At 43.4% G+C, this 12,723-nt stretch overlaps 1 protein-coding gene across 1 annotated transcript; it reads right to left on the reverse strand.

Moving 5' to 3' along the window:
- Positions 1-329: 329 nt before the first annotated feature.
- Positions 330-7,098, reverse strand: SFRP2 (secreted frizzled related protein 2). Its single transcript, XM_033941010.1, has 3 exons — positions 6,574-7,098; positions 3,717-3,797; positions 330-1,206 (listed from the first exon to the last, which is right to left on the reverse strand). The coding sequence occupies exons 1-3, from the start codon at positions 7,076-7,078 to the stop codon at positions 902-904; spliced, it is 891 nt and encodes a 296-aa protein (XP_033796901.1). The 5' UTR covers positions 7,079-7,098; the 3' UTR covers positions 330-901.
- Positions 7,099-12,723: the final 5,625 nt, after the last annotated feature.

The raw sequence follows: 12,723 nt of genomic DNA on the forward strand, positions 1-12,723 counted from the left end.
AGCTCCTTCCTCCGACATCATTGTCTAGGCGCGGGTCCAGGCGGGGAAATGACATCAGAGGAATAGCCGATGCTGGCGCGAGCAGCAGGTTGGGGGTTTGCTGCTCGCACCAACAACGTTAGAGATACGAGGGAAGGGAAGAAGCGGGGGGAATGGGTGGAGAAGAGGACGGATGCCAGCACTAGAGAATGACACAGTGACAAAATTCATCACTGTTCCCGTCCCCGCGGATAACCGCGGGAAATAATCCCATGTCATTTTCTAGTGTCTGTTTCAACCTCAAGTCCTTCTACACCAGCATTCTTCAAAGCAAAGCTTGTGGGTCAGTGGTTGTGGCCATTCATACTCTGATTCTTCCCTCTCTCCTTAAAGAATGACATGAAGATGGTTTCCCGCGGTTATCCGCGGGAACGGGGATGAATTTTGTCACCGTGTCATTCTCTAGCCGGCACCACCCCCGAGACAGTACCCGAGGTGGATTACCCCCCGCCCTCCCCTTACTATGCCACTGGGAATGCCCAGGCCTTTCCCTGGCCACACCCTCTCTTGAGACCCGCACAGTAGAATTTATGTGCACTGCTTTATAGAATGCGCTTAAAAAGTTGTGTGCGTAAATTCTAATTCGTGCCCAAAATTACTTGTTAATTGGCCAATTGCCAGGTTTGTTAGCCAATTAAGTTATGCACACAAATCAGCAATATGGACAGATTCGCCCGTGCATCTTTGGTCGCAGTATATAGAATCTGGGGGAGATTGTCCAAGTCACGTTTGCAGTGCACCCACTGTCTGCCGACTTCGAAACCAGGTCATTTGTGCTTCATTACACCATTTCTATGATGTTTCGTGTGACCGACAAGATGCGGAAGGGTTACGTCGTGGTGCCATTGGCGCCCCGACGGAACTAGCACTGCATCTTGCGAATGCTGCGGGTGATCCTCTTAAACTCCCTCTGGCCCTTCTGCCAGCGCTTTACAGAGGTGATGACCAGCTCCCCGTCCAGCTTTTGGCCCATCACCAGATAGGGAGCGTTGATGTCGTTCATCTCGTCGCAGGTGCACTGCAGGCCATCCTTGAGCCAGAGCTCCGTCTTCTTCAGATCCCGCTCGGTCACTCCCTTCAGCTTGTAAATGGTTTTGGTCTTTGTCTCCGGGATGATCCTGGTGTCTCCATTGATGTAGGCGATCTCCTTCACTTTTATCTTCAGTGCTGAGGTGGAGGAAGGGAAGAGAAAGACAGTGATTGAGAGAGACAGTCCCTTTGGTGCACATTAAAGGAAGCAGAGGGTGGGAAAGATTCCTAAGGAATCTGTCAGGGGCTGACAGAACAGCCAGCAGGTGGTTCCATTTCAAAAGCCACAAAGGGCAAGAAAGTATTTGTCTTTTGTAATTTGTAATTTATTTCTTATATACCGCTACATCCGTTAGGTTCTAAGCGGTTTACAGAAAATATACATTAAGATTAGAAATAAGAAAGGTACTTAAAGGGAGGTTTAGTTTGCTTTATTAATAGTCTTTCTTCAACTTTTAGAATTGCCTTTTTTTTTTTTTTTAAATCGCATCAAATGCATGCTCTTTGTTTCTTTAGGTCATACTTCATATTGGCCCCCTTTTGCTAAGATACCGCCAGCCGTTTCAGCACGCGCTAAATGCTATGGACGCGTTAACATTTAGCGTGCACTAATATTTAGCACATGCTAAAAACGGCTAACACATCCTAGGGCTCCTTTTACAAAGGTGCGCTAGCGTTTTTAGCGCAGGCGCCGGATTAGCGTGTGCTACCCGAAAAACTACCGCCTGCTCAAGAGGGGGCGGTAGCGGCTAGCGCGCGGGGCATTTTAGCGCACGCTAAGGCCCTAACGCACCTTTGTAAAAGGAGCCCTTAGTAAAAGTACCCCATTGGGATTTATTAACCAAAGAGGTTAACTCAAAGTGGCGTACATATCTACGCTGTAACCTTCAGTAGTCGCACTCCACTCATGGACTTCTACCATACTTCCAAAATCCTGGATAAAGTGGTCTGCTAGCTGTATTTTTTTTTTTATGGTTCACGTATATATTGTAATAGTGGTACACTGTCAAAAGCGCGGAGGACAACGGTGCGCCGATAATCCCGTGCCATCATTTTGAGCGCAGGAGAAATGTGCGCCGCCGCTTCTACAACTTTAAGGCCTTACGTTTTATGCTCTGAGGGGGGGGGGAACCCCCCCCGACTACAATCATAACTCCTCATGCTCCCGTTGGGGGTGGGTTTGGGGGGAACCCCCCCAGTACACTGAAAAGTCCCATTCTGCTTACCATTTTAGGTTTTGGGGACTTTTAAGTGTAGTGTGTGTGTGTGGGGGGGGTGTTTTCCCCCCACCCTTAGAGCACAAAAGGGAAGGCCTCAAAGTGGTGGAAGTGGCGGTGTGCATTTGTCCTGCGCACAAATGTCGGCCGCCATTGTCCTCTGAGGTTTTTGACGGCTCACCATGTCCTCCGCGGTTTTGATGCGTCAACTGTGATATTTGTCAATATTTCCTCAGTTTTGATTTGCGGAAGAAGGTATTGCCTCTGAAAGCTATTAAAAAATGTATTAAGTTAGTCCAATTAAAAAGAAAAGGTATCATTTTCTTTTCTTTGTTTTATTTCCTGAGCAATGCAAATGGAATTGGTCAGAATAAAACCCGTTCATTTGCCCATCAACTAACTTTAAAAAGAGCATGCCTATCATTGCATTTACAAATGTGTTTTATTTCATGTATTATCACCGTATCTTAATGAATATCTGCATATTAGAATATCATCAGAGACCAAGAACTACAGAATAGGAGGATCCGGTTTATTAGCCCGTTTAAACGCTTTTTGTTGCTCTTGGACTCCAGATTCCATGCAAATATATCCCCAGTTCTTTTGGAAGCCTTGGCTTTTACTAGGTGAACTTGCAATTTCCCCTTTTGCAAGTGTACAGATTTATAATAATCAAAAGCAATTAGAACAGCAATTCCCAAGCATAATAAGAAAACCTCCCTGCTTAAGAGTCAGTACACTTTCCCCTCCCCATTTGCGGTTTCTGCACTCGCGATTTCACATAATTGCGATTTTTTTTCTGAGGAGGGGGTAAATTAAAAAAAAAAACATATTTTTGACCTCCCTGCTGCCTTTCCAGCCTTACCTGGTGGTCTAGCGAGCTTTTGGGGCAGGAGCGATCTTCCTACGCTCCTGCTCCGTGCAGATCGCCATGAGGAAATGGCTGTAGGGATTCCCGTCGTAGACTCGAGAGACTACGGGAACTCACAGCAGCCATTTCCTCATGGCGATCTGCACGGGGCAGGAGCGTAGGAAGATCGCTCCTGCCCCGAAAGCCCTCTAGACCACCAGGTAAGGCCGGGAAGGCGGCAGGGAGGTGGGTCAGAGCCGGATAATCGCGGTTTTTCGCCATTCGCGGTCCGGCTCTGCCCGTATACCCCGCGAATAACGAGGGAGAAGTGTATGTTTACTAAAGTTTTCAGACTACTTTCCTTTAAGATCTGCTGCTATTAAATTTTACAGGAAAGTAGAGGGATACCCCAAAATCACAAAACTGATGTAAAAAGCTATTAAACTGCATTTTTAAAAAAAATCATAGATTGTCATATGTAAAGCCATCTATTTTTCCTACTTCATAAAGCCCACCCAGATCAAGGAGAATTGACACTTTTTTTTTTTGTAATGTTATGATAAATTTCTATTTTTACTCACCAAAATCGTTTTTGCAAAGGTTTTCGACGATGTCATTATCATCTTCATCTTTCGCCTTGCAGGCCTCACATACTTTCGGTGCTGGGAAAGAAAGCAAGTCCATCAGTTTTTGCCCACTGTGTTTGCTTAACGCCAGGTGGCGTTTGGAGGCTTCGTGATCTTTTTTGTTAAATGTAATTCTTACTGGAGCTATAGCGTTTCTGACACTAACATTTTGTAGAGGAGAAAACTAGACGCCCTCTTTTTATTTCTGATCTATCTCTCTACATCCCACACCTAAATATCTTTGAATAGAAGAGTCCATGCATAACTTTTTAAAGGATCCTAAACATCCGAATATTTCAGAAAGGAGATTTTTAACCCTTTTCCTAAAATGATAAACGCTTGTTCTTTCATTTCTGCACATTTCTATTTCAATCTGACTCAATATCCTTCAAAATAATAAGATTTTATTTCTATAAAAATTGGCATTGATCTACAGTTCATGGCTAGAGTAATTCTACAAAACAGATAACTGGGTATTCACTAGGAACATAAAATAAGCCTTTTTATTCAAGGGGCCGCTGAAAAAGTTCTCAGCCATGAAACTTACATGTTATTCCACACTTTTTGTTTCAATGAGGCAAATGCATCTAGCAAATGGGCACAAGTATAGGGAAACTAAGCCATTGTGACATCACCGATGAGGTTGGCTCTTAGGCATTGGTGGAATGAGGCATTATGACATCACAATATGAGGAGCTGCTGAAAAGTTCTCAGCCCAACTAAAAAGAAAATGATGTAGAGCCATGAAACTTACAAGTTATTCCACACTTGACACTTTTCGTTTCAATGATATCAAATGAAACGAAAAGTGTGAAATAACTTGTAAGTTTCATGGCTCCATATCAGTTCTTTTCTTGGTTGGGCTGAGAACTTTCTAGCTGTCATTTAGCCCTTTATGATGATCTCATAAAAAAGACAGGGGCGGTATAATTTTTTTTTTTTAACTAAGTGAATTACAGAACTTAGTTATAATAAGCTGAAATCATATTCCCTGAAATTTAATCTGAGACAGTCATTTTAAAACAATAATCAAATTCTGTCAAACAAAGTTCTTCTTGGCCTCTAACCATCATGTTGGCTTTTAGCATGTTTTCTTTAAAAAGTGACCACTGAAAGGTCATTCAGTACTGCAAGTAGGAAAGCTGTGTCCAAGCAACAAATTAGGTGTGTGTGGGGGGGGGGGGGGAAGAGTTAAGACTCAGTGAAGGAGAAACAAAAAAGTGATGTGCCCTATTAGACAGCAAACTGTTTAGGACTTTTTATACACGAATTAGGAAGGGCTTTTTGTCATTCTAAGCAATAAGAAAAATTAATTAGAAGCACGTTGCCTGTCTGATATACCCCTAACCCCCCCCCCTAAGAAAAATAGACATGAGATTCTTTCTGCACTGCTGGTGCTTTTATAGGATTTTTTTTTTTTTTTCACTTGTTGCTTTTCTGTAATTCTAGAAGGTTAGGAAAACCTTGCCATTCTTTGTGAATGGTTGCTTCATTTTTCACAAATCTCTTTTCCCAACAGCTGACTAACTCTTAGGGGAGCTCCTGACTTTCCTGTTTCTCATACTCCCCCCCCCAGGAGTCTGAGATATGTCCCTGCCACTGGGTTTAGCGTAAAAGACTCCCACATTTATATAAAATAATGAAACCTTCCACCTTCCTCCTAGAGTTGGGGTGGGGGGGGGGAAGAAAAGAGTAGTGCATAGCTACTTTAACCACATTTACAATACGAAAAAAGAAGTCATGAAAAATGGGTTGTAACTCACAGAGCATCAAGAGATAAACATTTCCAGAGTGGAGGATAGGGGGGGAAGGGGTAAAACGCGGACTTCATGGATCTTAATTGTATGTCCTTAAAAATCTGAGGTCTGTGCCACTTTTAGTCTCAGCATAGGTTATAGCTCTGACAGATCCTAATGCTTTTCCCTCCCTAAGCCGAGACTAAAAGTGGCAAAACTTTTGCCCTTAGGTCTGTGCCACCTTTAATCTCAGCATAGGTTATAGCTCTGACGGATCCTAATGCTTTTCCCTCCCTAAGCCGAGACTAAAAGTGGCAAAACTTTTGCCCTTAGGTCTGTGCCACCTTTAATCTCAGCATAGGTTATACCTCTGACGGATCCTAATGCTTTTCCCTCCCTAAGCCGAGACTAAAAGTGGCAAAACTTTTGCCCTTAGGTCTGTGCCACCTTTAATCTCAGCATAGGTTATAGCTCTGACGGATCCTAATGCTTTTCCCTCCCTAAGCCGAGGCTAAAATTGGCAAAATTTTTGCCCTGAGGTCTGTGCCACTTTTAAGTCTCAGCATAGGTTATAGCTCTGACGGATCCTAATGCTTTTCCCTTCCTAAGCTTAGACTAAAAGTGGCAAAACTTTTGCCCTGAGGTCTGTGCCACTTTTAAGTCTTAGCATAGGTTATAGCTCTGATGGATCCTAATGCTTTTCCCTCCCCGAGACTAAAAGTGGCAAAACTTTTGCCCTGAGGTCTGTGCCACTTTTAAGTCTCAGCATAGGTTATAGCTCTGACGGATCCTAATGCTTTTCCCTTCCTAAGCTTAGACTAAAAGTGGCAAAACTTTTGCCCTGATTGTCTGTGCCACTTTTAAGTCTCAGCATAGGGAGGGGAATGCATCAGGCTCCCCAAAAGCTAAATTGTCACCGAGCCTTGAGCCATAGCCCATGTCGAGACTAAAAGCGGCACGGACCTCTGATTTGTAAGGACGTGCAGTTCAGATCCGTGAGGTCCCCTTTCCCGGTGCAAAGCAATCCGTACTGAGCACCAAAGCACGTGCGAAAGGACACCGCTCGCGCATCTCACCTTCTCTGGTGCCTGGCATGACGTGGTCGCCGCTGGCCGGGGGGATGCAGAGGTCATTGTCCTGGGGGAAGCGGCTGCACTCCAGCATGTCGGGCCAGGGGAAGCCGAAGGCGGACATGACCGGGGCGCAGCTGTCTTTGACCCGCTCGCAGAGGGACCGGCACGGCTGGATGGTTTCGTCCAGGTCGTCGATGCAGACGGGGGCGAAGAGCGAGCACAGGAACTTCTTCGTGTCGCGGTGGCAGCGCTTCTGCAGGAGGGGGATCCAGGAGGACGCCTGCTGCAGCACCTCCTTCATGCTCTCGTGGCCCAGCAGGTTGGGCAACCTCATGTTGGGGTACTCGATGCCGTGGCAGAGCAGCAGCGTGTCGGGGATGGGCTGGCAGTGGTTCCTCTTGTACGAGAACTCGGGCTGGCCGAAGGGCGCAAAGAGCCCCCGGGCTGAGTCGGCGCAGTGAGAGGCCAGGCAGATGAGCACGAGGAGAGGGTAGTAGCGCCGGGACATTTTCTGCTTTTTTTAAATTAAAAAAAAAAAAAAAAAGAGAGAGAGAGTTTATGTTGCTAATTTACCTTTAAGGGACGTTAATTGGGTTCCGGCGGAGAGACGGCTCTCAGCTTTGTTTAGACTGCGCGCAGGACGCCGAAAAGGTTGCTCCGCGGACAGGCGCTCGCCTGATGTTTTATGCAAATAAGAGGAATGGGCGGAGTCGGAGCAGGATCGCCCCCCCCCCACACACTTTCTTGCTCTGGTTTTCCCGAGGGCGGGGGGGAAAGTCTTTGCAAGAAATGTTAAAAGAGCATATGTAAAAAAAAAATCTTTGAAGAAAGAGCTAGAAAAGGAGGGGGGGGGGGGCAGAGGATTTCTTCGGTCGGTCTGGACCAGTGGTCTCAAACTCGCGGCCCGCCAGATACTATTTTGAGGCCCTTGGTATATTTATCATAATCACAAAAGTAAAATAAAACAGTTTCTTGATCATATGTCTCTTTAGCAATAAATTATTGAGACTTAGCCAAAAGGAAAGATTTATAAACTATAAAGAGTTTTACCTCATGCAAAACTGTCATTTCTATAATAAGACATCATTTTTTCTGAGGCCCTCCAAGTACCTACAAATCTAAAACGTGGCCCTGCAAAGGGTTTCAGTTTGAGACCACTGGTCTGGACTCAGCTTTTACATGGGAGGTTCTCCCTGAAAGGTGAACTTCTTGGTTCCTTTTTTTTTTTTCCTTCTCTAGTCAGAGGTTTTTTTTGTTGTTTTTTTTTGCACTGTAGAAAATGAATGTTGTGCTGTAGCCCTTTGCTCGAGCGCTGGAAGTGTCCTGAAGCTGTTTTGTTTGCCCGCCTGCCTGACCTGTGCTTGAGTCTTTTCACCTTTGACCTCTTCCCCCAATTCATTCAATTATTTTTCGAGTCTAGGGCGGTGACAGCTCGTGAATCCGCAGCAGAACCTCTGGCTGAATGACTAGTACGGTTTAAAACCCCCCTCCCCACACAAAAAATTGGGCTTCCATCGTGTATTTGGTGGTGGTGGGGGGGGGGGGGCAGTGCTTTTGTTTTAATGGTGTTTTAATGTTCAATAATTTTTTTTGAGTTTTAAATATAAAATAAACAACACAAAAATCTTACAAAGAATATCATCTCAACTCACTTAATACATTGTAGATATATAAATTCAAAGAAATCAACAATCATTACAGTATTTGGAATTTCCATTGGCATTATATGAAACCACTGCACACGGCCCTTTTCTGCCGTCATTTTTCTATGTTTCTAATACCATAACGATTCAAAATGCATACTTTATATATTTTTTAAAATGCATGGCATTTCAGGAGTGCGAGGTTCACAGCGCGTTGAAAATACTTAAAAAAAAAAAAAAAAAAAGTCTTTATTAATTTTGAGGTGTGGGGGTGCCCGGAGTCCCTCGCTGTACCCCTGCTGAGACTTAACAATAGCAAAGCTGTAGCTATTACTCTGGGAAAACGAATCCATTACAAGCTGCTAATTGCTTGATGACCAAAGTCATCAAGCATAAGTTATCCATTACTTTTCCAGAGTTATTTAGGGAAGATTCCTGTAGGCAAAGTTTAACACTAGAAAAGGATGAAATCCTTCTGATGTTTGCTGCTGTCACCTTAAGGAACTTCGCTAAACTTTTCCCTCCCCCCCCCTAGGCAGACTAGGACAAAAACTTTTTTATCAGTTAATCCCTACCCAAAATCAGACTGCATTCTGTGTTCAAAAGATTTTTAATTTAATTTAATTTAATTTAAGCCTTAAGTTTATATACCGCATCATCTCCACAAAAGTGGAGCTCGACACGGTTTACAAATCTTAAATATAGGAGGAGAGAGGAGAAAGATTTACAAGAGCATTTGAAAAGAGGAGAAGAAACAAAGAGAAAAGATGTTAAGATGAATTAAATAAGGAATGGGTACTTTGAAATTCCCTTACTGTCCCGAAGGCTCACAATCTAACTAAAGTACCAAAGACAAGCAAAATTAGTAAATATTATTAAGAAAATAAAGATAGCGGAAATGAGATACAAAACATCCTAACAAGAATACATAGAGCTCTCAATATTTAAAACTATTGAAAAACAAAAATGTACATGCCAAGATAATAAAGTAATAACAAAAGAAACTAATTAAATAAAATTAATTAAAAGAAAAGCTAAGCAAAATAAATAAAATAAAATAAGGTAAAAGAAATAGATATAATATATAAATAGGACAAAAGTTCAGGAAGGGCTTGATTTTATTTCCCTCAGTCATCAATGAGTATCGTCTCTAGAGCTTTAGCTATTTCAAATGGGCAACCGCCATCATCGAGCTTTGTACATCAGCCCTGGGATCATTCTTCAAAGCAGAAGAAGCATTTTCCGACCCTCTGGACTGCTGTTCATCAAATTCAATAGCTTACAGATCTTCCAGCTTCGATTCTCTGCTTTCCGGACAGGACAGAGCAGTTCACTCAGCCCCCGAAGACATCGCAACACACGAACGATGATCCAGTCAGCTGTGGGACATCCGACGCTGCAACACTCCGGCATGACAAAACGGCCATTCTCCAGACCTCCCATCCTGTTGGTGTCGTATTGCCAGTAGGGGATCCGAGCATGTCTAGCTGTAGGGAGATCACAGCTCACACCCATCATCCCAGCCACGACGCCTCCGCCTCGACAACCGCCTCTGTTTGGGCATGGGGACCTAATGGACTATTAGCAGAGGGAACAGAAGAGAAACGAAGAGGCACACCTGCCTGAAGGCTTAGGAAGAGAGGGTATGAAAGGTAACCCCCTATTACTGATGCATCTGAAAGGCCTAATTTTAATAAGGCTTGACTCTAATCCTTACTCAGAAGAGTAGTAAGACTACTGCGAGTAGTTTAAATAAATTCTGCAAAATATGGAGAAATGCCATTGCCCTCTTCACCCCCTCTCCCCCATCTTTTTAGCAAGTTCCTACTACAGTTTGGGCTTGGCTTTTTAGCTTACAGCCAGCACTGAAGCTGTGGTTCCATGAAACCTTCTTCATGGCTTTCCACAATTTTCTGCATTTTTTTATTCCTTTCCCCCTTCTGAGTCGGTCAGATCTGGATGATAAGGAGTGATCACAGTTCCCTCCGGGACCGAACCACAAGGCCTGGAGGAAAACTGGTGGTAGTGATCGTCAAACAGTTTGGTTTGATAGGACAGCTAAAGTGGATGGCGGCCACACAAAACTTAAAAGTCCTGGATTTCAAACGTGCGGACTTTAGCAAAATGAGGAAGTACCTGAAGAAAGAGCTGATAGGATGGGAGGATATATTAGAAGTGGAAATCAGTGGTCCAAGCTGAAAGGAGCAATAAAATTGGCCACCAACCTTTATTTGAGGAAAACAAACGCAAGAGCAAACAGAAACCGATATGGTTTTCCTAAGAAGTGATGGAAAAAATAAAGGCAAAAGAGTTGGCATTTGTGAAATACAACCCCCCCCCAAAAAAAAAAAACCTCAAGAAGAGGAGCACAGAAAGGAATACAGGATGAAACTGAAAGAAGCCAACAGAGGTATGTCTGGTGAAAGCGCAAGTGGAAGATCAAATGGCTAGAAATATAAAAAAGGGTGACAAACTTTTTCAAAAATATTAATAAAAGGAGGAAGGCAAAAAAAATGGAATTGTGAGGCTGAAAGAAGCTACAAACTGCTATGTGGAGACTGATGAGGAAAAAGATAACTTGCTAAACAAACACTTCTGCTCTGTAGTCAGAAGAAAATCCTAGAGGACCAGAATTGGCTGGCAAAGTTACACGTGAGAATGGAGTGGATACTGCACCATTTACGCAAGAAAGTATTTATGAACAACTTGAAAAACTGAAGGTGGACAAAGCCACTGGACCAGATGGCCATCCATCCCAGGATATTGAGGGAGCTCAGAGAGGTACAAATGGGCGGGGGGAGGGGGGTATTTATTATTGGAAAATGTTTTTATGAAATATAAAAGGATGGGAGGGAAGGAGATAAATTTAATTTGATAAGATTAATTGTAGAATTTCAAGTGATATATCTATGTTAAAATGTTAATACCAATGTTGATGTACTTGATATAAGTTATAAAATGAATAAAGAATTATAAAAAAAAAAGGAAGAAGAAAAACTATAGGTGGACAAAGCCATTGGACCAGATGGCCATTGAGGGATATTGAGGGAGCTCAGAGAGGTTCTGACAGGTCATCTTTAAAGATTTGCTAAATAACTCCTTGGAGACAGAAGAAGTTCTGTGGGATTGGATAAGAGCAAATATGGTCACTCTTCACAAAAGTGATCGCAGAGATGAAGTGGGAAACTACAAGCCAGTAATCCTCACTTCAGTTGTTGGAAAAATAATGGAAGTGTTTCTGAAGAAAAGGATAGTGAATTTCCTAGAATTCAATGGGTTACAAGATCCGAGGCAACATGGCTTTACTAAAGGTAAATCATGCCAAACAAATCTGATTGAATTCTTTGGCTGGGCGTCCAGAGAATTGAATCGAGGTTGTGCACTACATGTAATTTACTTAGATTTCAGCAAAGCCTTTGACATGGTTCCACATAGGAGGCTCTTGAATAAACTTGTCAGGCAGAATTTAGGACCCAAAGTGGTGAACTGAATAAGAAACTGGTTGATGGAAAGAAGTCAGAGGGTGGTGGTTAATGGAATTTGCTTGGAGAAAGGAAAGGTGAATGGTAGAGTACCACAAGGATCAATGTTGGAGCCGATTCTGTTCAATATATTTGTGAGCGGTTAGAAAGTAAGGTTTGACTTTTTTTGCGGATGATACCAAGATTTGTAACAGAGTGGACACTCCAGAGCGAGTGGAAACCATGAAAAAGGATCTTCAAAAGTTAGAAGAATGATCTAATGTTTGGCAACTAAAATTCAATATGAAGAAATGCAGCGTGATGCACCTGGGGAGTAGAAATCCAAGTGAATCGTATGTGCTGAGAGGTGAGAGGCTGATATGCACGAATAGGGAGAAGGACCTTGGGGGTGATAGTGTCTGAGGATCTGAAGGCAATGAAACAGTTTGACAAGGCAGTGGCTGTAGCTAGAAGGATGCTGGCTGTATAGAAAGAGGCATAACCAGCAGAAGAAAGGAGGTGTTGTTGCCCTTGTACAGGTCATTGGTGAAGCCCCACCTGGAGTACTGTGTTCAGTTTTGGAGGCCATATCTGACTAAGAGGACATCCGTTGAAACTCAGGGGTGAGAGATTTCTTAGTGACACCAGGAAGTACTTCTTCACCAAAAGGGTGGTAGATCATTGGAATAGTCTTCCACTGCAGGTAATTCAGGCCAGCAGCTTGCTGGACTTTAAGAGAAAATGGGATAAGCATGTGGGATCACTTCAGGGAAGAATTTAGGGGGGTGGGTCATTAGAGTGGGCAGACTTGTTGGGCCGTGGTCCTTTTCTGCCGTCATCTTCTATGTTTCTAAGGATGTAAAAAAAACTTGAAGCGGTCCAGAGATAAGCGACGAAAATGGAATGGGGCTTGGGCCAAAAGATGTACAAGAAGACCTGAATATGTATCCTCTAGAGGAAGAAGGGATGGGGACAGGGGAGATATGATGCAGATTGCTGGCTGGGAGGGTGGCAACACATGACATATCAACTGCGGCGGTCATGTGGCT

This window comes from Geotrypetes seraphini, chromosome 1 (genome assembly GCF_902459505.1).
Source record: "Geotrypetes seraphini chromosome 1, aGeoSer1.1, whole genome shotgun sequence".
Classification (NCBI taxonomy): Eukaryota; Metazoa; Chordata; class Amphibia; order Gymnophiona; family Dermophiidae; genus Geotrypetes; species Geotrypetes seraphini.